The 25306-nt window shown below is 40.6% G+C and overlaps 1 protein-coding gene across 1 annotated transcript; it reads right to left on the bottom strand.

The window, feature by feature from the left end:
• Positions 1-811: 811 nt before the first annotated feature.
• On the bottom strand, positions 812-24928 carry parga (poly (ADP-ribose) glycohydrolase a). Its single transcript, XM_035172339.2, has 18 exons — positions 24770-24928; positions 24076-24140; positions 23059-23718; positions 22842-22974; positions 22143-22265; positions 21942-22019; positions 21466-21540; positions 17413-17505; positions 16056-16210; positions 12799-12878; positions 12651-12711; positions 11806-11881; positions 9898-10045; positions 5115-5193; positions 4848-4956; positions 4308-4413; positions 2910-3038; positions 812-2127 (listed from the first exon to the last, which is right to left on the bottom strand). The coding sequence occupies exons 2-18, from the start codon at positions 24102-24104 to the stop codon at positions 1964-1966; spliced, it is 2298 nt and encodes a 765-aa protein (XP_035028230.1). The 5' UTR covers positions 24105-24140; positions 24770-24928; the 3' UTR covers positions 812-1963.
• Positions 24929-25306: the final 378 nt, after the last annotated feature.

Here is a 25306-nt window from a genome sequence, read left to right as displayed (position 1 = left end):
CTGTTGTTTCTGGTTGTTGTGCAAAAAAGTTTAAATACGTCATCTATGTTTTTGTCTGTGGTTATTCATTCATAGGATTTGCTTGACACATCGAGCCAATGTCCAGTGTTCAAATATTTAATCCAAGAGGCACTATGCAGTAACCTAAAAAAAAGTGAATGTTCAGGTGACTCAGGCTCACGGCCGCCATCAGCAGTTAGGTTTGCCAAACCAAATTGACTGTAGTGTGTGCACACAAGTCCAGAGCTGATTTGGTCAATGCCGGGCTCAGTACAAAGAGCGAGAGGAGCAGATATTGTGTAATCCACTTACCCCAGCCAAGCCTACACACCATTTATGGAGGACCACGTCATGGGGCTATTTAGGAACCCTAATTCATCAAATTAAGCATGTTTGGAGGTGGAATTAAATTTTCCCTGACAGCCCCTTGGAACACGTGCTGTCACAAAAATCAATCACATTTCAACTGATTAAATAATGTATGATTTCATTACATTAAGTGACAAATCTGCTGTGCCGAGACCGGGCCACAAATATATGTATAAGAAAAGGAATGGATTCTCTCTGATGAAGGCAACAGTTCTGCAATGAAATCCGTTATTTCTACATGATCTGAATTATTAAGTTGTGCAGATGTAAAGAAACTACAAGCTGAGAATAATGCAGAATGATCTCTTGAAATACATTTTTGGGTAGGATTAAAAAGTTTGAGTCACCTAAAGCGTGGTTATGAAATCTTTAAGAAGCTGGTCCCTGAAAGATGTTTGGTCATTATCCAGTAAATCGTATTGATTTGAGCGGAGAAATTAAATTTGAACAGTATATACTTTAATTAAGAAATTATAATAAAAATAGTACAACCTAAAAACCTAGCATACAGTACTATTCAATACATTTACAGTCTTAAATCTGTGTATCCATAATTAAACAGAATCCATTGTAAATCAGGAAATACTGTGAATATTGATAATGATAATAATAATAATAATAATAATAATAAAAAACAATCACATTCCCAAAGTAAATGTTGGGTTAAAACATTGACAAAAATAATATTTTGCGTGCAATTCATTCTTTATCTGCTCCCCTCTTTATTTGTTTTTAATGCAGTATCAATACTGTGCTTCACACGGAACATAGAGTGAGGACTGATCTCGGTCCCCACTCGATTACATCAATCAGAATATAATCCACTGTCTGAAATGATTCTCATACTAGGGACCGTTTTATTGATAATTTTCATTTGTATTGATAGAAACCTGAAGGACCATATGTGTGTTGAACTTCGACATCCCTAGAGGATCGAAAAGAGCAGCATATGTTTGTAGAATACTTGATACATAAATGTGACCCATGCATAGACTACAGTATGGCATCTCATCATCTCTCTGGATTTAGGAACCTCACCACAGCCTGGGTATGGTAAAATCGAGAAAATGACTAATTCAAAAAAGATTAGCAAACACAATATAAGACGAGATAACCAGGATTATCCGTAGTGAAAAGTGTCCACAACCATGCATATGATGACTATTTGGCCATATTTGTAATAAGTGTGTAAAAACTAAAGAACTCCACATCACATTTAGTCTAGAGAAAGGCCTAACAGCAACCAGGATTTACTATTGCTATAAGTCTCTGAAACATTTCACCACATCCGGAGTCTCCTATAACACCATCAGCGAGAAAGGCAAAACTGTGTTTCGGTAGTTTGTATGTTAGGATCGAAAATTTAAAATGGAGAGTGTGTGTTTGTGTGTGTGTGTGTGTGTGTGTGTGTGTGTGTGTGTGTGTGTGTGTGTGTGTGTGTGTGTGTGTGTGTGTGTGTGTGTGAGAGAAAAAAGTGATTGTGAGCACAACACTGAGAGCACATTGAGGTCTTTGAACCTGGAGTCTCTGTTTTGCAAAGAGACAGGTGGAGGGAGGATGAGTCACCTCTCCCCATGTTAATGAAAGTCTGACGTTACAGGCGACATCCCAGAATTCTGTCTGTGTCTGAGGCGTCGGCTGTTGCTGGAGAGGAGACCTTCTTGTGGATGAAACTGTAGAGACTGACGTCAGGCCGAGGCGTGCGGCAGCTCTTACACACCACGCTCGAGTACTGGTTCAAAAGGCTGTAAAGCCGTCCTGGGAGAGTGAAGGAGAGGACAATGAGACAGAGGAGGAAGATATATGGAGGGAGATGAAGCAGAGTATGAGAGAAGGAGACAAAAACGACAAACGGGATGAGATTCAGTGGTTTAAAAATGTCACCTATGCTATATATCTAGAAATTACTGTTACCTGAGACTACACCCAGTCAAAGAAAAAACCAAGAGAGACCAAAACTGCAAGAGGGACAAAAACACTAAAAAAATACGAGTTTGTTCGTGCTCATTTATGAGTCAAGCACGCGCACGCGCACACACACACACACACACACACACACACACACACACACACACACACACAAGCCGTGAGCTTTTTCTCCGTAGCTCCACTTTAGGAAATGGATGGCTAGAGGGGAATTTCTCTGAAAGGCTTCAATAAATGTCAGTGGAAGAAAAATGAAAAGAGGGGGAGGGGAGAGGCTGGGGTCAGTCCAAGCAGTAATCCACTCTGCGGCGGAGGCTGAATGGATGAGCTGAGGAGGAGATGTGGCCCATAAGGTGGAATAACTTAACATAGAGATGGACTGTATCCTGTTATTTATGCACACTGTCCCCGGTAATGACACAAACAAGGACAACGTCCATGTGCTGTACGAGCCCCCCAATCTCAGCAGGGGCTGATATCATCACAGTTTGTTATGTAATCTACTGTAAGAGCTGAACGGAGGCAGATAACAGCTGTGTGGCTGCAGCTCCACCAGGAATTCCAACTCACGCATTAAAATAAAAATAACTTTTGGTTTGGCGTGCGAGTCTTACCAACGGTGACTTGTTTCTCGGTGAGGAACGTGTGCATTTCGTTGACGTCTCTCATGAGCTGAGCGTCACCGAATGTGAAGTAAGCCACGTCTCGACCGGCCTCTGCCGCAGCCATCAACTGAATCAGTGCTGAAAAAATGGGGGGAAAGACAAAGTTATAAGGACGTTTTTTTGTGTGTGTTTTAGGGTTGTATGTATGCTTCAGCTTCAGTGTGAAATCATGAATGTGTAATTGTGGCCACTGAGGAACTAACTGTTCAATAAACCAGGTGCAGCTTATGGCAAAAAAAATACAAGTGGAAGCAGCAATTTGTATCAGAAGAGTAAATAATCCACCAATGGCAGCACAGCCTCATTAACGTCACTCCATCTTTTAGCCCTTGCAAATTGGGTCTAAAGGCTTTTAAATATTTAACGGAATGGATATTGATTTCAGATTAATGAACGCACAAAACAAACCATCATTTGCAAAATGTCTGTAATCTTTACACACAACATAACAGCTTAGTCTTATGTAACTACCACGTCTCAAGGCAGCGCCGGGACTGGAATGTAAAATACAGCTATTGCCTTCTAAAAATAACAGCTATGCCAATTCCAGGGCTAATGGGCGGGGGTCCCCGGAAGCTAATATCATCCTCAGGGACTTTGTCAAGTCCAGTGGATCTATTCATAGAACGCCACAGAGGAAATTAACACCTTCTGTTCTATAGTATATGAAGCGGCACACAAGCACACCAATGTTTATTGTCACAGTTCGAACGTCATGAAATCAGGCATAACACAGCGAATGCTCCTTTAGTAACATGGTGTGTAAGTATGAACTAAATTAAATGGTAACAAAAATGTGTCAGCATTAGCTGGAAATGCAACTGCCGATAATTTGCGGCATTGGCGTACTCGAGGGGACAGTAAAGGGGGGCCCCTGCTTATGAAGAGTGATGTTGTGCAAAGCCGCAGAGACCTGCATCAGCCTGGATTTATGGTGTCCCTACCCGGTAATCAATCGCCCTTTTAATGGAAAACATAAACGTGCGTCAGGTGATCAATAAAGGGAGGGAAGGAACGGTTGAGTGACACCCAGGAAGAGCTACTAATTGACCAGAGGGGTTTGAGAGAGGCCGGCATCTGGGACTGGGCCATAACATTCAGGCTGCAGGAATGCTGAATGCTGATGAATGAAGGATCCTGTCTGAGCTACTGATATTAAGCTGCTGCTTAAGATTCCAAAGTAAGAAATGTAAAAATAAGTAATATGATGCATATGTTAGCAATTTTATAATTCCAGCTCTCGTGTATGAAATGATATTTGTTGCTCCACACACACACACACACACACACACACACACACACTCTTTTCTTCCCCCCCTATTGTGTTTTTGAATCAACCAAGGCTACCTTTGAGTCGTGTGTCTCCACCAAAAGCTCCACAACCCCAGTTGCCCGTGGCGACTGCAGAAAGGGGCCGCTTGTTGGCGTGATTTCTGAAGAATCCACAATACGCCTGCAGGGTGGGAGAAGGGGGAAGTTAAGGTTGGAAGAAAAAGACATGAGAAACATCTCTTTGCACAATATAGAACAATTGAAAGACTGAGAGATCTTGTTGGTGGCATTTTAATTGGTGGGTCTTATGTAGGTTGGACAAAGTGTGAGGCTGAGGTAGAACCATGAACATTACAATACAACATACAGCTGCATAGCACAGCTATTGCCACTACTGTAAGCAATTGCTGTTTAGTTCGATTTGTGTAGCCCTGAGCTCAATGGTGTTACAGACCACCGAGCCTTTAATTAACATCTCTGCAGGTGGCCCCTGATAATGTGTCAAAGTTCAAGTGAAAAACAACATACCACTGTCTCCACTTGTTAACTACTGACAATTCCATCTTTTAAAACACAATTGTTGAAGCTATTTTCTCATGCATCCCTGTCTCTCACCTTGTTGAGCTCTCTGGTCATCTTCTCTGGGAGAAACTGCTCAAAGAAATTTCTGTATCTAAGAGCATCAATGGCCACGATCTCTGTGCATCGTCTCTGCCAGTCGTCCCTGGAAATGAGAGAAAATGTATTAAACGAAATGGAGGATAAGACTGAAAATGACTTAGAACCCATCTTTCACCCCAAATGTTTCTGCCTGAATTAAAGATTGTAAAAATGAAAATATCAAAACAATAACAATCTGTGACAATCTGATGAAAATAATACCTGGGCGTTTCATCCTTGTAGCTCTCCTTCCACTTGTAACTCTCAGCATAACCAGAATATTTGCTGTACTGTTCAGTGCCTGCAGAGAACGAAGAAAAAAAATAAAAACTACATTACTCAGTATTCAGCGGTCAGAGCGCACAGTGGGCCTAAATCTGTTTCACCGCCTTATTTCTTAAATCTAATTAAGTGCTTTCTATGCTCCCCATGTGAGTACACAGTATCAGCCTGCATTGGATTGCCGTAAATAAAGGCCATTGATTTAATAAGTAATCCGCTTTGGGGTTTGAAATGAAAAGCTTTCAGCCATGATAAAAGCAGCGGTTTGAACAGAAGACACTGACTCGGCCACATTTGCAAAAAATACTTGCAAACCATGACACATCAGTATATTATTTAATAAATGACATGGCAACTCACTTCTGTTACTAAGACAGCAAGACACTTTTTTTACTTCTCACAGTACGTGTCAGGGCTCCAAAGATTTCATCATTTGTCATTACAAACACAGCAGCACTCAACACTGAAAATTCTGCCTATTAAAAGGCTCCGTACATTATGAATTAGGCATTAGGTGGTTACAAAGCACACCAGTGAAGAGTAACATGTGATTAACATAGCCCAAGAGGTTTGCCTGTATGTACTGGCAGAGTTAAGTGTGCCACTAGCTGAGTGGGGTAGAATAAAGTTCACGATAACTAGACAAGCTATTTCAAAAGCAATGCTAAATGTCATTCTTCAGAGCATCTCTTGAGACGACGTATTAAAATACAGAGTTTACTTTAATTTAATCCCAAGCATAATTTTCTAAACGTCTTTATACATCAAAGTATGACTCAAGTTAATAGCTAATGTACTGGAGGAAGAACATAAACCGATAATGGCAGTAAAGCAAAGAATTATGTTTCGACCAAAAGCTTTGGCTGTACTTTATTTTTAACATATAGTGCCATTTCCAGTCCAGTTGGTTCAATGAAGTCCTTTCTACAACAATAGCGACTCCTAACGTCAAACGACAGGAAACCCCTATCACTTTCTCCATCGACAGATCTATATCCCTCTCCCTTCACCTTGATCCCTTTTAGTCTGGCAACAGCCCATGGTAGCGTATAGCCCTCCATCACTACATTACATCGAGGATCTCTATGTTCCGATTCATGGACAAACATTTATATGACGTTCAAGTTCCAAATGCACCTCGAAGACCCACATGAAGAAACCTCTAAAGAGACGGAAGTATTCTTAACGACACAGAGGCGAACAACAAAGACGGGAAGAGAGACGGATAAAGAGTCTCGAAACAGAGACGAGACTTAAAGAGGAAACACTGGCTGCGTGCAAGGAATATTCTGAAGGTTTTAATGAATCTATGGCGTAACTGGCCCATTCCATTAGCAGAGCGATGACCTTAGTTGGGCTATAAATTCCTTTCTGTCCAAAATGTAATAAAGTTAAGTGGAGAGGAGGAGGAGGGAAAGAGGGAGGGAGGCAGAATTATGGGAAGCATGGAGGGGGTGACTAACCGCTGAAGGTGACTTGCAAGAGACGGGATTTCCGAAGAAGACAACACGGCGCCATACAAAACAGATTATGCTAGCTTTACAGAGCGAAAGGTAAAGGAAAACAAGAGAGAGGGGTCGATATTTACACGTATTGTATTTGTTTGGTGGTGCTATCAGTGTGGGTCAGGGGGCTCTCACAGCTCATACTACTCTGCTCCTCACAACCAGAAGAATAGCAACAAGTGATGTTAAGTACAGATTGTAGCCAAAAGACCACATTCCCCGTCTCTTCATACTTTGATGTCAATGTGTCTTTCTTGCTGGTCACAAGTTCAGAGGAGACTCCACAGACAGAATCAATCAAATGAAAAATTTGGGAACAACATTTATATTTGAGTTTCTCTTCAGCTAAATGTCAGGAGGACTCTTGTGTCAACAAGGACAAATCTAAAGCTGCATTTTCACCACAAGAACTGTCCCCACGAACTGCAGGAACTTTCCCCTGAAATTAGGAACGTTTGCAGGAACTCCATGTGTTTCTACTGTGGGGATCAGGGTCTAAAAGAAGTCCAAGGAAATCTTTGAGCCCCCTATAATGTCTCAGTTTGGGGGGTAGTACTTTAGTAAAGTAAAGATTGAGTGCTACAGTGTTTTATATCTGCTAGTATCTTTAAAAACCTGTGGCTTCATAGTTTAGGGTTTTTTTTGGTGGGTCAACACATCGACATGGAGTTAAAGCTTTTTTTTTTGTAGAAGATGATATTCAGAGGAAATTGGAAACTTGACCATATACACACTTCATAACAGCGCTGGGGGAAGGTTAAAAGGAAAATAAAACTAAAACTGGCAGACCAGTCTGTTTGACTGCTGGTTTGACTGACTCCATGTGTTGCTGAGTCACTGTACAACCATGTCTGGCACGGCAACAAAAGCAAAACGAATTTTATGTCCCAGATGAATACAAATACTATAACAGGACAAGTGGATATTACATTAATTTTGCTATGCTAAATAGATAAAGTGTCTGCTCATCCGACAGGTTTATAGATACTAGTTAAAATAAATATGATGAAGGAATAAATCAAGTGACAAATTAATCAATTAAAGCCATTTGAAAACACAGTAAGGGGACATGAAGTGACAATACAAACCGAAAATATTGAAGGTTAATTTTAATCAACATCTATAACAAACATGACTCCATGATCTTTATCTCTGTGCATTTTGTTATTATGATCAGCAGTGAACGAGATATCGCGGAGAAGCAGGAAAAAAGTAGGATGGTCAGCGGAGGAGGAGGGGGAGGAGGGGGAGGAGGAGGAGGAGGGGGCAGCAAATGAGAGGCCAGTGCACTTAAGACAGGTTGACCGAAGCAGAGTGAGTTGGAGGTTGAAAAATAGAGCAATTCTGCTGGGGAGAAATGAAGGATAACTGGGCAGTCCCAAGTGAGTCAATGCAATGGATTTACTTTTAAACCAAATGGAAGGATTGGGGGATGGAGACGAATAAACACACAGGGCTCAGTGAACGGCAGAGACTAACTCAGAGACCAACAAAACATGTTCACCACATGTTACACAGGAGAAAGAAAAGATGTGAAAAACACCAAGCAATATGAAAACATTAAAGGTCTTATACACCACATGATATGAAGGTGTATCACGTTCAGTGTATTCACACTGTGGCAGCACCATATAACTGGTTCTAGTTCTACTATTTACTCTGTACTTTTAATCATGCAGTACATGCACAGTGTGTAACAGGACAACACGACGACAGATATCCTCTGTCTCAACACGATGTGAGGAAAACACAGTGGTTTTCTGAAGGTATTGATCCACAAGACATAATCAAATAAATAAACAATGGCGGAAGTTGAACACTCGCTGTCTGCTCAACAATGGCTCCATTCCCTCTTTACGAATAAGCACCTTGTCACTTACAACTGCAACTCAACTGCATGGAAACCTATCAGTATTCCCCTATATCTCATATTGCACAGAAGGACAACGCCATAGTCCACAAAGATTTTTGATTGGATAGACAATATTTTCTTTTTATACACTCTGTTTATATATATATTTTTTATATATCCTATGGTCTCGTGAATGACCCATTTTTGAAAAAAGGAAACAACTTATAGTCGAGTGTACATCTTGAAATAAAACAATGAATATTAAATTAAAGCACCAAGTTTCATTGATAATTTTACTGGTTTTACACAAATATAGAGGGAACTATGTGGGAGATCGTGCTCTAAATCTGTATCAGTAAGGTAAAATACAAAGATCTGTCTATCTGATGCAAGATTTCTCGATGCATTTGCAAATGGACTAAGAGCACACAAAGCTCAGTGGTCTCTACGGCAAAGAGCAAAAACAAAAAGGACCATAATAAGAAATTCTCTTTCACTGGAACCAGTTCCTGGATTGATCGTCCCTGTTCCCTGGAGCTGTCTCACCATGGGTGAAATACTTGTTTCTCTCTGTTGCATATGAAATATCTTTTTTTACATTAGAAGATAGAGCTCTTTTAACACACAGAGCCACTAGGTTAAAATTAGACACTTATACTAAATGCTTCTTTGTCATTTTAACATTATTTAATGCATCAACCTCTATCAAAATGATGAAAAGAGGAAAGTGCGGAGAAAATAAGGAACAGCTTAAGACCTATGGCCACCATCTCATCTGTCAAACACGGTGGTGGTTCTGTTAAAGCCCGGGGGTGTATGGAACTGGCACACTGGCATTTATTGATGATTTCACTGCTGACAGAACCAAGAGATGAATAGCAGAAGTATAAAGGAGCATTCTGTCAGCTCATATTCAACCGAATCCACAAAAAAAACATATCACTGGATGATATTTTATCACATGGCTGGGCAACGCTCCTAAACATACAACGAAAGAGCTTTTCAAGGTGAGGAGGTGGAATATCCATGACTGTCCTGGTCAATCAGCTGATATCAGTCTGACTGACCACACAACAAGCTTGAGCTGAATGTGGCAGCAGTGAAGCTCTGATCACCAGGGAAGATGGAACATGTTTGATGAAGTCTTTTTTACAAAAACCTCTGTCTGTGTTGTAAAAGGATTTTTATTCTATTGAATCCTGACTGATTTTTAATTCTTGACTTATCTGTTGTTGTGCGGTGACTTATTTCATATAAATAATTCTACATAATAAAGCACATGGATGGAGGTAGAACCCATGTACAATACCCATGTACAATAATTACTGTGTGAGAAGACAGATCCTGAGAGTAAGTGACAACGTACCTGTTATGATGAGGCATTCATTGGGCTCCAGACATTCAGTAAAAAGACGAGAGACGATTAGTTCAGAGTTGATGAGGAACCTGATTTCTTCCTGCACCAGTCCATGTCCCGTTACTCCTCCACCGACAAACCTATTTGCAAAGTCCACCTCAGGAAATAAAAGAAAATAAATGGAGGCGTTAACCAAGATGAGAGAATCCAGAAATAAGTTCTCATCTGAAACAACTTTCATCATCAGTCTCATACATTGTCAAAATGGAATGGGACCATTTAAATAAAGCAGTTGCTGCAAGTTACCATACATTCATAACCAAATAAATTCTAAGTGATCTTAATATATTGTCCTTTGTCCCACCCATTAAATCCATTTAAGAGGAACTTAGGTTTAGCTTCTGTCCCTCCCATTAGTTCAACAAATGATACCATTAATGTGTCCTTATAATCTGTCACCCACTGTGGTCATTTCATTCAGATAAATGTCTGAGCATCATGACACGGCTTCCTGCTGGGAAATAGTCTGATTAGGAAATGATGATATTTTGCATTCATGCTCCCCAGAAGATGACTTAATCTAAACTGATTGGAATAATTTTTTTTACAAAAGTTTGTGGCTTAAATAAAACTAATGATACCAGCTTTTCTCTTTCTCTGACAAGTATCACCATGAGGATATCATGTGTTTTACTGGAATGTTATTGGGTGGATTGTAACCAAATCTTTGAAATCTTTCCAGTTCTTCGGTATAAGATCCAAATACTTGCACAAACAAAAAGCCTCACATATCTGCGGGCATTGGCTGCAGACTGTAAAGTGTCTTAAATAATTTTAAAGGTCAGTATGTAACAGTGTTTGTAACATTAACAAATGGACTAAGATCCAACCCCCCCAAAAATGATGTAATAACAAGATATAGCAGTTTGTGGTTATTTCTGTGACAGTTGGTTCAATGCAGGACATATGATATGATATGATATGTCATGTGATATAAGCCCACTCCTTGTTTTTGTAATATGGATAAGAGGAGACTTCCTTCAAGCACGATGCTGCTCTTTAAACGTCCTGTCAGGGGTGAGGGTTGTGCTTACTGGCCCACAGCTACGTCAGTCTGTGTGACAGCAAATGTGTTTGTATGTGCATGTGTATGTTTTCTTAACCAGTCGCTCAACTCCATGCCTCCGCCACTGGTTCACCCCTAACCTCACCCCTCCTCACCCTTAAATCTTACCTCCTGACAGAATGACAGCCCACCCAGGCCTATTGGCACTCAACACACTGACAGTGCCCAAGCCTGCTGAGGTAGCCATCAATCCGCCCGCAAGACTCCTGGCCCACTGGGTCGTCGCAGAGAGTCGGCTCACCCTCTTCATCTTTTTCCTCCATGCACTTCCTTCTCCCTCATCCCCCCACCCCAGGGTCCTTCCCTCCACCCCTGCCTCTCTGAGCTACTCAAGTGTGTACATCAGCTGTCACCAGGAGAGAAAAAAGCACCACCCACCCTGGAACAGTGAGGGGAGTAAGGAGACGGGGGGAATCAATTCAGACAGATAGAGAACCAATAACCGTCACAGATATGCAAAAAGAAAAACAACTGATTTTGAGCTGAAGTGGTGGACAACTTCTCGGACAGAACAGTAGTGCCTTTGCTATTGAAAGCTACAGAGAAGTCACGGTGAAGGTCAGAGTCATAAGTCAGGTTTGACAACACCAACAAGTGCAAAAAAGGTATGATACATTAAATGTGATGCTCTAATCCACCAATCCAGACACTGAGATTGTGGCACCATTGTTAAAAAAGAAAGAAGAGTATCACAGCGTTCAGGGAACACTGACAGGTGGACTGATTTCTATCATGCCAGGTTGAATAAGTAGTTCAACATGGCATTAGAAAAACTGTAAAATACCACCAACCTGCAGCATCCCGTATCCGTTGTCCTCAATCGTCCCCTCACAGGTGATGTGTAGACGCGTCAGTTGAGTCTGACAGCTTGACAAACACAACAGTGTAAAGCTTTCAGTTATTCCAGCCAGGTAAACATGCTTTTGTGGAAAGATTTCCCTTGTACAGTTTTTTAAAAAGGATATTCACCAAAGCGTGGACTCTACAGTATGTACAGTAGTAGAAGAACCAAAGACACAACATTTGTTCAATAAATCAAGTGTCCTAAAAAATATATAACTTCTTTTGAATTGTGGACAAGAATGAATATAAAGCTCCAGGAAAATGATCGCACATTTGATGGAAATCTGTAAATATCCCCTGAAACTTTCCTCGTCACTAATGTGCTGTTAAGATTTCACTATGTTGACTTAATGTTAAGCTTTTAACTACTCCTGTAAAAACATATATATACTGCCACTTTTGCCTCAGGTCTTTTACTGTATTTGGCATCATTCAGTCACAGAACCCCGACAGTTAAAATCCATCCCACAACAAATCGTTGCCTTTGTTTTATCCTTTTACCACTATCTCTCACAGCAGCAAAAGAGGAAAAGATGGTGTGTTGAGGTTGTTTGTTTGGTTTTTAGTCCACACACACAACATCAAATCAGTTCAAATTTGTTAAATCAAGCTGTGCAGACATTCAAATACATTTTTTATACAAATAAAATTATATGTGTTGCCAAAACACAGCAATTACCATTTGGTTTTAACGTTGATTAGTGCATATAAGTTGTATTAGGAATCCCAATTTATTTAAATTCAGGTCATTAATTCATTAAACTTATAATATCAGTAGAAAAGAGAATAATACCTTTCCCAGTTTGGAAGATTGTTCAGTGTTTGTCTTGTGAAGGTAACAAGACCCTTGGGCTCTTAAAAAGAAGGAAAATTATAATCAGAATACAATTGAAGATAAAGACCTGCTACAACTTCATGTGGGATATTGTTGTGATGCTTACTGGTTTGTGAAACTCTCCTGAAGTAACACAGCAGTGTTTTCAATTTCTCGATCTTTCTTGAAGAAGAACCTTCAAATAACCTGGAACAAAAAGTAGATGGGAAAAGAGAACTATGTAAAATCTTTACACTTTATTTAACAGCACGTGATGGTCTTCAGAGTCTCTTACAAAGGAAACTGATAACAAGTGAGTATATTGGTTTATATATGTTACACTTCAGCAGATGAGAGGTATTAATGTTTCACTCTGAGTCATTATCTATAGCCCACTGCACAACCATGCTATGGCATGTGATGAGTGAGGTCAAGCTTTCAAACTGACACGATGTCTCTCCCATCTATCTCCATCCTTCATACAATGGCACTGCCTGAGGCCGTGTTTCAGTTCTTCAGAGTTACCATAAAAACTAGAGTGGAGGGATAGAGGGAGGGAGAAAGAGAGGAATAGAGGGAGCGTTCGGTGGACAGCTTAAATCACCCCGTACTGGTACTCTCCCTCCATTAAAAGCAACCTAAGCTGATGACTAATCACAGTTCAGCATTCGTCTGTCCCTCCTGCCGCTTTTTGCCCAGACCAGAAACAAAAACAGAGGGGATAAACGAAATTAAAAGGCAATGCACTCAAAGCACTTAAGTGTGGGGAAAAAAATCAGATTTATTGAAAGACAGTTGCTGCATATCCAATGTGTGAAACTTGGCCGGATGAGTGTGACATTTCCAGAAGAGTCACAAATCATAAATGCTGAAGAAAGAAATTTAACTAATTAAGAAAGATTTAGTTGCAAAATATATTTGCAGTAATATTAATTTTCAAGGACAGTCATATTAAATATTGGCTCTTATCCACTATAACCTTAATAAAATTCCGCAGGAGATGATGTTTCAGACACTTTCTCCCTTTCCAATTAAGCTATTCTCCTAAGCCATCACAGGCCTGGTCACCATGGTCACTCAGTGCACCACCAACAAAATAAAAAGAGGATTTATTCCTTGGTAATAGGCTTTCATCACAAGTTAAATTGTTGGATGGGTCTCCGATGTCATTTTCTTCTCAAGCAGAGGAGAGCAGGCTAAAGAGATAAGTCTTCTGCCTTCTCTCCTCCCCCCTCAAATCTATCCATCACTTAACGGAGGACAAACCTTGACAGTTCTGCCAAAACAGCAATCAGCAGATTGCTTGCTGCTCTGCTTGTCCATGACAGAGCGCTACTGTAACCAATAAGCAAAGTGACGGACACTCCCTCAATTAAAGGAGGGGAGGAGGGCTGGTAACGATCCAGAGGACCATTTTAGACCGGACTGGTTGTCTTGTCTCATCTTCTCAGACTTTTTTTTCCCCCTTTCTCTCTCCTGTATTTGGCTGCAGGCAGAGATGCTGATAGTTGAGGCCGGCCCGAGTGCTGGCACGGGTCTGAAACAGCCAGCCCTGCAACTGGAATCAATACTTACATTATTACAGAGGCCTCTTCACTCAGACTGCCACTAACGTTTGATGTGGAGGAAGATATCATGAACACAGACGACTGATTGTGAGAGTATGATAACGGTTCAGATAAAACGAGGGAATTAAAGGAGGGACTAAGACCAAAAATCACAGATAATCAATATGACTGTCCCTGAGATTCATAATGTAATACTGCCCGACCCCCAGAGGTCATGCAGATTGCAGGGAATATCAAAATTATATAGTTCTAAATGTGGCCTACATGCTCTGCAAAGAGTGTGATCACAATAAGAACAATGTTTCCAGTGTGCCAGGCAACAACACCAGAAGTTATCACTAATGAGGAGACAGTGATATACAAGAAAATTGAGTTGAGGTGAAATCTGAACTAGTCAGTGTCTAAAGTCCATAAAAACAATATTAAAATATCATTATAACTCTGTTACTAACCCTACATCCTCCATTGACAACTTCTCAGATTTGCAGCCATCACCAGTTGCGGCTAACCCACATTAAAAAAACATAACTCCCACCGTTTTCAACAGGACGCCTGCTGATAGACATTATATTAAATGTCGAGGAACAATGACCAAACAAAACAATAAACAACAATGACATCTGTTTTTCAAACAAGCTGGACCACAGTTATAAGAGAGCACAACAGTACAACTCTCCCTCTGCTGCTGCTGCTGCTGCTGCACATGTTACACTAACAGAAGGGAGGTTGTGTTCTTCAAGCCAATTTATCAGTTGGCCAACAAAAATCAGTCGATATGAGGCTCTGAGTGAAATATCAGTATGGGCGTTTATGTTTGCCGATATGCAACAATTTTGAAAACAGAATATTTTGTATTAGTATTTAAAATATATATATATTGGCCCATATATATCGTTAATGGAATATGTTTTTTTACTCCCTAATATCAGTATCAAGATCAGGCCCCAAATATCTTTATCGTTAGGGATCTACTTCAAATAAAACGGCATAACCGCCATTTCTCTACTAGATGCAAGATGGGTGTGTGCACTTTAAAGCACTCCATCAAAAATATGTTTTTCAATTAACCATCTCAGGCTTTCTTTAACAGACCACTGGGTCTGAGTAGGTAGAACCAGAGAACACCGGTTTAAAACTCCCACTCTGAATCTCCCTCCCACACAGGAAGACATAACAAACATGGAGTTCAAAGAGAGTCTCTGCCCACAGTCTTATCCTCAAGTCAATAAGGTGACAGGGACACACACACACAGTGTAACAGCAGGACTATGAAAAAAACAAACAAACACATAAATATACGATTTGACAAATAACTAATGAAACACCACAAGTTAAACATGCAACACTGGACTAAGTGGACACTTGATAAATAAGCAGAAACTGAAAAAAAAATAACATCTATTAGAGGTTTTCAAGGCAGTAGTGCCCCCTTATGGAAATATATTTATTTTTCTCTGAATGGTGGAATCACTGAAAACAGAGCCACTCAAACATAATCTGTCCAGATTGTATAAGAGAGTTGTGCAATGTCCAATTATTGGACAGAACACTGCAGAAAAGATTTAGAGAAAACCTGACCCTGGTTTGATTAAAAGAACACAGTCATTGAGGACTAGAAAAGATTTGTTGACTCAATTCAGTACAATCATGTTCCTGTGTCATGAGATCTATTCTTTAAGTAATGACTCACAAAGAGACTCATGGGGCAAATCTGAATAAAATACTAACAACCACGGGTTATTCTATTACTCTAATGAGCTTCTGATCAGTGTTTTATCTCTCTCCAGCTTTCTGCAGGGGATGGTGTGTCTTTTACCTGTAGAAGTTGATCTCAGGATAATTGCAGTACTCCGACTTGCGGGAGTTGCGTCGGGGGAATGTGCAGAAGAAGGCATTGGCCAAAAGACAGGCAATTTGCTCCTGAGACAGAGTCAGTGAGTGGTTCATCCTTGACTTCAGCAGGGGAATTGGCTAGAAATAGAAAGAAAAAAAGAGACTGAAGTGTGAAGTCAAATCAAATCCAAAAAATCTGATGCACAGGGGATGAGACAGGGAAATATAGAGACACCAGGACAGATGATGAGGAAAAATACAAGGTTATGTGGGTGCGATACAGTAGGTCTAATGGGGGAAGATAATTGGTTTAGTAATCTAGCGAGCAGGGGAGACAAGGAGACTTCCATTAGGTAAATGGGTGGTAGTAATTAAGGTCCCGGTTTTTTTGCTCTCCCCCAGGTTCGTTCAGTCAGACACACGAGGCCCATCTATCTTCACTGATTAGGGCTAAAGAGCCTCCCAAGGCTGCCCAGTTAGCAGATCAATACCCGCTCTAATAACACACACATAAACATTAGCCTTGATGCTTAATACTGCAAAACAAAGCATCAGAAAGCTTCATTATCCAACCGCTACAAATGACTCAGAGGGGAAATCTGTACCAGAAATTCCCTCCTTGTGTTAAACGTGAGCGTCGTTTCTGTCTCAAATAACAGCTAGTGGGGTTTTCCTCTGCTGTCCAGAGCGGGAGCTAAATTAACTTTATTAAATCAAACTGTAGGCTCAGGATTAGATAAGTGGATTACAAAATTACCAATCCAGGCATTCTTGCATTGCTATAATTGATGACAAGGAATAAAAAATGAAGACAAATGGAGATGACATTTAAAAAGATCTGATATCTGATATGGAGCTGATCCATCAGGGAGTGATACCAAAGCCTGTTTCCCCCCAAAATATACTGCTCGGAGGATGAGAGGCTTGTGTGGAAGTCCAAATGGGAAGAGACTGACATTTTAAATTCATAACCAGTTCCGGCTTAGCGGAACGGTGAATGCAAAAAAGTAAGAGGAATTTTCTCAAGTGCACAAGCATGACGCATCAGCTGGATGACAGGACATGAGACGGACCTCTCCACTTTCCATCCTCTTTTCTAATGAAGTAGTTTGTGATGTAGACCAAGAGGGGGCATTTAGTATCTACCAGTTGTAACTCATGAGCCGATCCTGTACAACACGTACCATCCAAGGAGAGGCGTGTCCTTCCTCTTCTGTACGGTGAACCCTTGACTTTTTATACCCACTTTAATGCAAACATTCACCTTTTATTTTACTCACATTCCTCCTGCCAATCACGTGAATTTGTGTACTTATAGAAAAATAGTGAAGTGCACTTACCAATGTGCAGAGACGAGGAGCGCTGAGTGCCAGTTCAACCATGGCAGGTAAAATGGCCTCAAACAGGTGCTGTACCTCGCAGTGCTCAAGATACTGGAGAGAAGGTGGAGAAAAGAGACTATTGTTAAATGTGATAACTCTGTGGAGCTGACTGCCTGGTTAGACAGGCAGTTACTCAGAGCCAGCAGTCAGAGTGAATGATGAGATCTGAAGTGGCAAACTGGTTCGTAACGCCATTAATTTAAATCTAATCTTTGAGCCATTTCATCAAGAATATTCAAATCACAACCACATTCATTTTTGTTCAATGTTATCTGGTTAATTAATAGTTTATATTATGAATTTTGGTATAAAATACTATGAACATACTACTTAATATCGAATACATTTAAATTGAGCAATTTTTGTTAGTTTTTTTCAAACCTTTAATCAAGAGCATAGTGTTGTTTTTTGAGAGCAGGACTTATTGATTTCACATTCAGATTTTTTAACGCTCTCACTCAAAACCCTGCGCTCTAACTCAAATATCCCCTGCTTGTGCTTGGATTTGCTCTGCTTGCCCCAACCAATAGAGTGCCAGGTGAAGTGTTGTCAAATGAAATTGTCCCACATTGCATTCCAAAACAACTGAGAGTGAAATCAATAAGTCCTGCTCTCAAACCGAGTAAAGACAGGAAAAATTACTTGATGAAAATATCAGATGGTGTAACAACAGTTTACAGTGAGTCTGAGCTCATAACCCAATACCAGTAAACCAATATCTGAGGAAAGCGCTTTCATATCAAAGAAGAAAACTCTGTGTCGGTGAAGGCAACAGAGGTTTATTGTTGTTATAGTGAGGCGCACCCACTGCTCAGTTATCAATAACCCCAACACTTCAGCAGTGACAGAAGAAACAGAACGCTGCAGAGCTACTCGCTACACAGAACTTGTTTTAGAGGAAACGGCCATCAATCTAAGGAGAGCCCGCCACGGCCGAGACATCCATACTTCAGCCTATAGCTTACCTCAGCATCCATCTGCAGTCCCCTCTAAAATAAACACCGTTATTCCATCATAGACCCAGATTTACAATGCAATCACTTATGAGTGTATTGGCTTTGAGCGTCACCGTCGTCAATCACTTGCCTTATTCTATCAAGGTAAGCGGGGGGAGCTCACGCTGATTAAATGGGACTTCTGGAGCAAATGCAAATGACCAATTGTGGACAGAGTGGCAGGGTGGCTTGATTTTCAACAGGAAGTCTTTGGTGGGCGATTTGGCCGGGGGCATTTATATAGCTGCAGAGCAGGTCTGACTAAACGCTGTCAGAAGAAATGAGCTGGCAGACATCATAAAGCGCTCCTGTGGGACTAATAGATGGTAGATGGTGATGCAGCAGGATGAGGGTAGATCCCCCTGCACTTTCCATAGCTACAGCAGCCTGGCCACAACAGTAACACAGCGCGGGATGGGCTACGCAAACAAACTATACCTTTCACGTGAATATGTATATGGCAGATGAGCTCCAGATTTACTGCTGCATGGCTGACGATCGATTTCGCGCAGATATTCCATCCATTCTGGTTTTTACATGTTATTTTCATTTCCTGGCAGCTCAACTTAAGCATGTCTTGATTTAAAAATTTTTATTTAGAGGTCTAAAATTCTCCCATTTCTGAGATAGAAGCAATTCAAGTGACAGGGGAGATGGTTTGTTGCGGTCTTGCTCCTGTGTGGTCGTGTACTACTGGAACATCACCTGCACTTATTCTTGGACTGCTCTCCTGCTCGGCCTTCACACATTCATCAGAAAGTGACACAGTGACAGTTTCATTTGGCAGGAGAGAAACCCTAAGACAATTTACAGACAAGCTCTAATTTGAATAGCACTTTTTCCCCCCCTATGGCTATTACACGTTAAGCAGAGTGTCAATCACCAGCCCAGGGGCAATGTACCTCTTGACAGTCACCCCAGTGCTGCAGCAATGTTGCTCCACATTTAATTAGGTGTTCTTGGCTGAGGAGTGCAACAGTTAGGATTCAAACTCACCACAAACTGCAGCGAAAGAGGGAAATGTAAAAAATCGGTTTGTGAGCAGAGAAGCTGCACAAAGTATTCTGTCAATTTCAGATCTGTTTGGACGGCCCACCATCGAATGGCTGTACACTCAGTGTGATTCTTTACTGCATTAGATGTGTGTGAAAGACAAATGACTTAGAAGATGCATGGCTGCTGCGGAATGGCAGCTGTTAATCATCCCTGCTGGAGTATTGCAAATTCGCCCTCATACGGCATCCATCAACGGATTGAAAAGACAGAAGATGGTAACAACCAGTGAGCACTGTGTATCTATACATGTATTTAACTTCGCAGCCTTTCACAAAACTTGTACAAACATTTTTATCAACTAAGGAATCCATCCTATGCTAACTTTTAAAGATACAGGAACAATTGTACATGCTTTTATCTCTTTATTACATCCGGATAACTACGACATCCTTTTTACATGCCTGAATAAAGAAGTCTGTGAACGGTTTCACACAGTAGAAAACTCGGCTGCCAGGTTTTAAATCAGAGTAAACAGGTGAGAACACATCATCCCAGGTTTAGCCAGTTTAGACTCGCATTTTGGTTCATTTTAGAATACATTTTAAGGTTCGCACCTTGACATCCTCTGGTAGGGGTCTTTAAAGCATTCCAGGTTTCAAAGCTAAAGACTGAGGGGGACCGAGCTCTAGAATACCCTGCCTGATGAAATATGGCATGGTGAGCAATTAGCTTAATTTTAATCAAAGCTTAAAACGTATTTTTACAATGCCATATTCCCCGATATCTTTATGGGTGGTCATGTTTAAATTTCTGTCATATAATTAGTGTTTTTATTCTTTTACTATTGTGATTAATAATAAGTGAAGCATTTTGTAACTTTTTTTTGAGAAGTGCAACATAAATAAAGATATTAAATCTTTTGCCAATAACATAAAAAAAATGTGGTTTTCCAACCCTGACTTGCCCTGTGAGAAGCACCTTCACACGCTAAATGCATCAGCAGCAAAGAAACAGGAACAAGTACTGTGCTGTGGGAAGTGAATGAACAGTTGGAGCTACTGACGCAATAAACTCGTGGGGGTGAAACCTTCTTATTGGCCTTGCTTTCCTTTTTTTTAGTTTTAAATGGTCTCTTTAATGAAACTGGTTTGAGCTCTAAAAAGACTCAAGACGACTATTGATCTCTCAAGCTCTCTGCATTATTCTGAAAAATAATTTTAGAAGAGGGAGGGAAAAATCTTTTATTAATGGTCTTAATTTAGCTGTGTAAATAATCACCGAGGTTTCAAATATCGATCTGACTGGACTGTAATGAATACCAAAGAGGTCCATTAGCAAAATCATCTTTTTTGTAATGGCTCTAATCAAAAGAAATCAACTTACTTAAGAATTTGACAACAAACCACAAGAATGTACATTAGTAAATGACACTGTGAGTGGTAATAAAGTCGATATGTTGACTCAATTCCTCGGATAAACACGGGCAATTGACAGTTACTGCCAATAATACCGTATATGAATTTATAACAGACTTAAATAATAAAACTGTTTTTTAACCAACAGAAAATGGTTAATAATTATGCCACATAATTTTCCTACTGAAGAAAGAAAAGGAAATGATTTCCCCTGGTTCACCTGCAGCAGCTGCTGCCGTCATGCTCCGTGCTCGTCTGTCCTAACTGTTTGATGCTTATTTGCTCCTGTGAGACTTCCAGGTAATGGGAGGGGACGAGGCACATTGGTGCAACAGAGGAGAGCAGACTGCTCTCTACAACTCACGCTTCATCCTTCTTTAAGGTACATTTCAAAGTCATAGTTAATTATTGTGAGCTAAACAAACACTGCCAGGTAAGGTTCATTGGGGCTGACTTTCAGAACAACACAACAGGCTGCATTTCACTGATGAGGAGTTTGTTTACATGTCTCTTCAATTACGAATATGAAAGGCTGCTTTACTGCAAATTACGAAATTAGAGAAAACTTGAGTGTTTTATCAGAGTCCATGTTTTAAACAGCTTACCTCCGTGCAAAGAAGGTTCAGTGCAGTGAAGTCCCATTTCTTTGCATGTGTTGTGTTGTATCTCAATATTGCATCCTGAAGAGAATAATTAGGAGTTAATCATTTATAAAAGACAAAGACAAATTTTGAATATAAAAACATTTTTGGCAATGGAATAACAGCATTTGAAGACACAAAAATAAATAGTCTTTTAATGCATTCTACAACTGATGCAAACTCTGCCACCATGTGGCTGTTTGTGGAATGAGTCGTGTAAATTTGAACCTGCTGCAATTGGAATAATGAAACTCTGAAAACAGTCTCACATGTTAAAGTGGACAGAAAAAACACAAAGAACATAAAGAGGGTTTTTTCTAGGTTATGGTGTTTCACTGGAAATCTAAAAAATGTGCAAGAAAGTAATTGTTCATATGTAAAAAGACTTCCATCTTGGTGGGATATTTGGGCAATACGTTCACAAAATTCAGTCATCTTACCCTCACATCCAGAGAACTTTTGAACCCTCCCCGCAAGGAAGTGTGGATCAGATCCCACCGACTTTGGACACCTCCGTCCTGCATGCAACAACAATAGAAAAATTAATTTTTCTACAATGTCCCTACTGTAACCTTGTTGTAACACATTGACATAGTTTGATGAAAGCCTGTGATGCAGCTCAAGGACAACTTCTAGTTTACCTCAGTCTCCATAGGAAACAGGTTCTTCTCAGAGCAGGGCATCTTCACTGACATATCCTCCCACGCATCTTTGAACTTTGAGGGATACGGCACAGGGACCTCTCCCTCTCTAAGGAGATCAGTCTGCAACAGGGAAAATAAATGTCAATACAGATGACTGTATTTTGTTGTTGCTGTGTTTGCATTTAAATTGTTTTGTTAGAGCTTTACTTTTGTTTTACTAAATGACATATTCATTTGCTGGCTGACTAAACAACTGAAGGCTGTCCAGTTTGTAGACCTAGGATTATCTAAGAACAGTAATTAAAAATCTAATATCATTGTTGTGATTTAGAGGGTGATGGGCAGAGTCGTGCTTGGGTGGCAGTAGCTGTTAGATGTTAGAACAAGTTGTATCTACACACCAGCACTGACACTGCTTCCTGTGGGAGTAGCAGTGGAGGACACAGTCTGATTAGAGCTTTTCTGACAAGAGACCCTGAGGGGATCATGGAGGACGACTTCACCCTGCCCAGTGGTGTCTCCCTATTCCTCATTCCCGCACTCAGTATCTAAACAGCCTATTTTTCACAATCCCTCTGACACATTTTTGTCTTATAATGTCTCACACTACGAAACAATGTAGTCTCACAACAAAATATCACATACAATCCCCCCCACATGCACGCACACAGCCAAAACGAGTGTCTGTAGACTCACCCGGATTGTGACAGTGTGGTTAGGCACTACTTTCAGGTGAGAGAGAGGGGGGGCACACTGGGGCATTCTGTTCAGCTCATCTATGGAGGTCCCCAACCATCCTTTGTCCATGCCATGCAATGCAAATGAAATACTGTACAGAAATAAACAGGATTAATGAAGGACAAGTATTTTGGAAGTGGGTACAAAAAACAATAGTGGAAATGTTAACTAGTACCTTTCACCTGGCTGGTTACTGATTAATTCCTGGCTCATATCAGATGAGCCACTGCACTCTGCTACCTCAGTCCCCGTGGCAACCAGGTGTGGGGTTCCTTCTTTGGCCGACATTCCAGAGTCAGAGTCTTTGACAGACGGCTGTGATTCCACTTCCTGAGCCTTTGCGGAGCCAGAGTCCTCCACACAAGCACCGCCATCATGATCCTTGTCTGCAGAGATGCTGGTGAGCATGGTTTTACAGACCGGACTGTCAGGACTCAGCATCTCCACATCACTGGGTTTGCTCACACCCTTTCTGGGACTAATACTGAGACAGAGGGTCAGCTTGGGGTTTGGAGACTGTACATCAATGCAGGTGGTTTTAACAGGATGGGGACCAGGTGAACTGGGCCTCTTACATTTCTGTCCATTAGAACAGTGTGTTTGAGCCGCGTTACTTCTGCTGCTCTCGGCAAGGCCAGATTCATCCGACCCTCCTGCAGACCCACAGTCCACTGAATTCTGAGATGCTATGTCGTCCTGTGTGTTCTCTGATGGTGCAGAGTCTTTTGCAGTATCAGGCTTCTGCTGTCCACAAAATGACTCATCTTCTCCATCTGTTAAGTTTGGTTGTGGTGCATCATTGTTTACGTCCTCTGGGATGACTTCACCGGTCACACTGCAGGAGAACAGAGTGAGAGTTTGAGTCAATTTTTGTACAACCTCTGGTTAACGATTAAACTATGTGCATATTACTTAATAAAAACCTGATCAGAGAGCTTGAGCATTGCAATAAAACAACATCAATAATTTCCATCAAGTTCAGTATATATCGGTAGCTTTCTTATGCATAGTGCAAGAACAGTGAGGACGCTTCGCTCATAATTGATCAACTTCAGAATTGTAAAATGTGTTGGTGCTTATCAAATGTATGTTAACTATATGTTTGTCATTCTCTGTCCAGATAACATTGTTAGCCATATCAACCAGTCGTATTTGAGCACATCATATCCTAAAGGCCTCATGAACGTCTTACCTTCTCTGAGAGTCCATCGTTTCATCCATCTTAACTACAGGTTATTCAAGATGAACCGACAAAAGCTGATTGAGAAAAGAAAAACATTCCACGTTGAAACACTGTCAAAAAAATGTTGATCATTTTAAACAGGACATCGGAGTTCTGGTGTAGCAGAGAGACAAATATAAAGGTTTGTATAAGCCTGAGGTTAGAGGAGGCTACAATCAGAGTTCTGTTCTCAATCAAACCTGAAGATCTCTGTCCACTTGTCCGAATCACGAAGCTGAGCAGCTCTCTGTGGTGAAAGTCTTTTTATAAACTGTCTATGGAGGTGAAACCGAAATCTGGCCACAGATGATGGTTTCAGATTTCACTTCAACCTCCATCAGTTTCATTTTAACCAACAAACAGCAGATGCATCATGAAGGAAAGCAGACACTGACAGGTTTGACATAGCTTCACTAAGCTAACCGGTAACTGTATCTTACGCTTGACTTCATAATATAAATAGTTACTCGGCTATTCGCTTTAATCTTGATATAAAACACGTCATGTGCGTCACAACACAAGTCCCCTTCCGCTAACTTAGCTTTGACAGGCTAAAAATATAACCGCTAGCCGTTAGCTTCGTTTATTGTGGATAGCGCCCACGTACTTCAACCTCATCAAGCTAGCAGTGTTGCGTCTACTACATGCAAGAGATACGACTTACAGGCATGTCCCGCGCTCTGTGAAACACCTGAGTTAGCTGCGTTACATTATTTAACATTTATTTTGAAATGCAGCCTTTTCTCTCTGGCTCCAAACGACCAGTATCTGTTTTACTTTCACTTCGCTGTTGAATGCTTCCGCTTGACGGCAGGAAATATAGCGACCAATCAAAACGCGTTCCTGGAGAGAGGAGGCGGGATCTGGAGCTGGTATCCCAGCAACTGGGACAGAAAGCAGTTTAGTGTCGTGCAAACTTTAAGGAGGCGAAAAGAGATACTGTAGACTGGTAGAAGGTGAATGGCATTTAAAGTTATTAGGTAAAAACTGTATATAATTCAAGAATATTAATTTATTTGAAATCATAAACTTCAGGTATATGATTTCATTTATTCAAAAGTTTGTTTTTTGATTTGAATCTTGTGCTATTTTACGGAATAATGTTGAATTTCACTCACCATCGTATTTGGCAGTTTTCAATGTTTTTATCACACGAAACTGAATAAATGACTCTTTAATTTTTGGTGTGAGGGAAAATTGA

The sequence above is a fragment of the Hippoglossus stenolepis genome, chromosome 12, assembly GCF_022539355.2.
Source record: "Hippoglossus stenolepis isolate QCI-W04-F060 chromosome 12, HSTE1.2, whole genome shotgun sequence".
Classification (NCBI taxonomy): domain Eukaryota; kingdom Metazoa; phylum Chordata; class Actinopteri; order Pleuronectiformes; family Pleuronectidae; genus Hippoglossus; species Hippoglossus stenolepis.
Note: the sequence above shows the minus strand (reverse complement) of the source record. Positions and strands in the feature narration are given on the sequence as shown.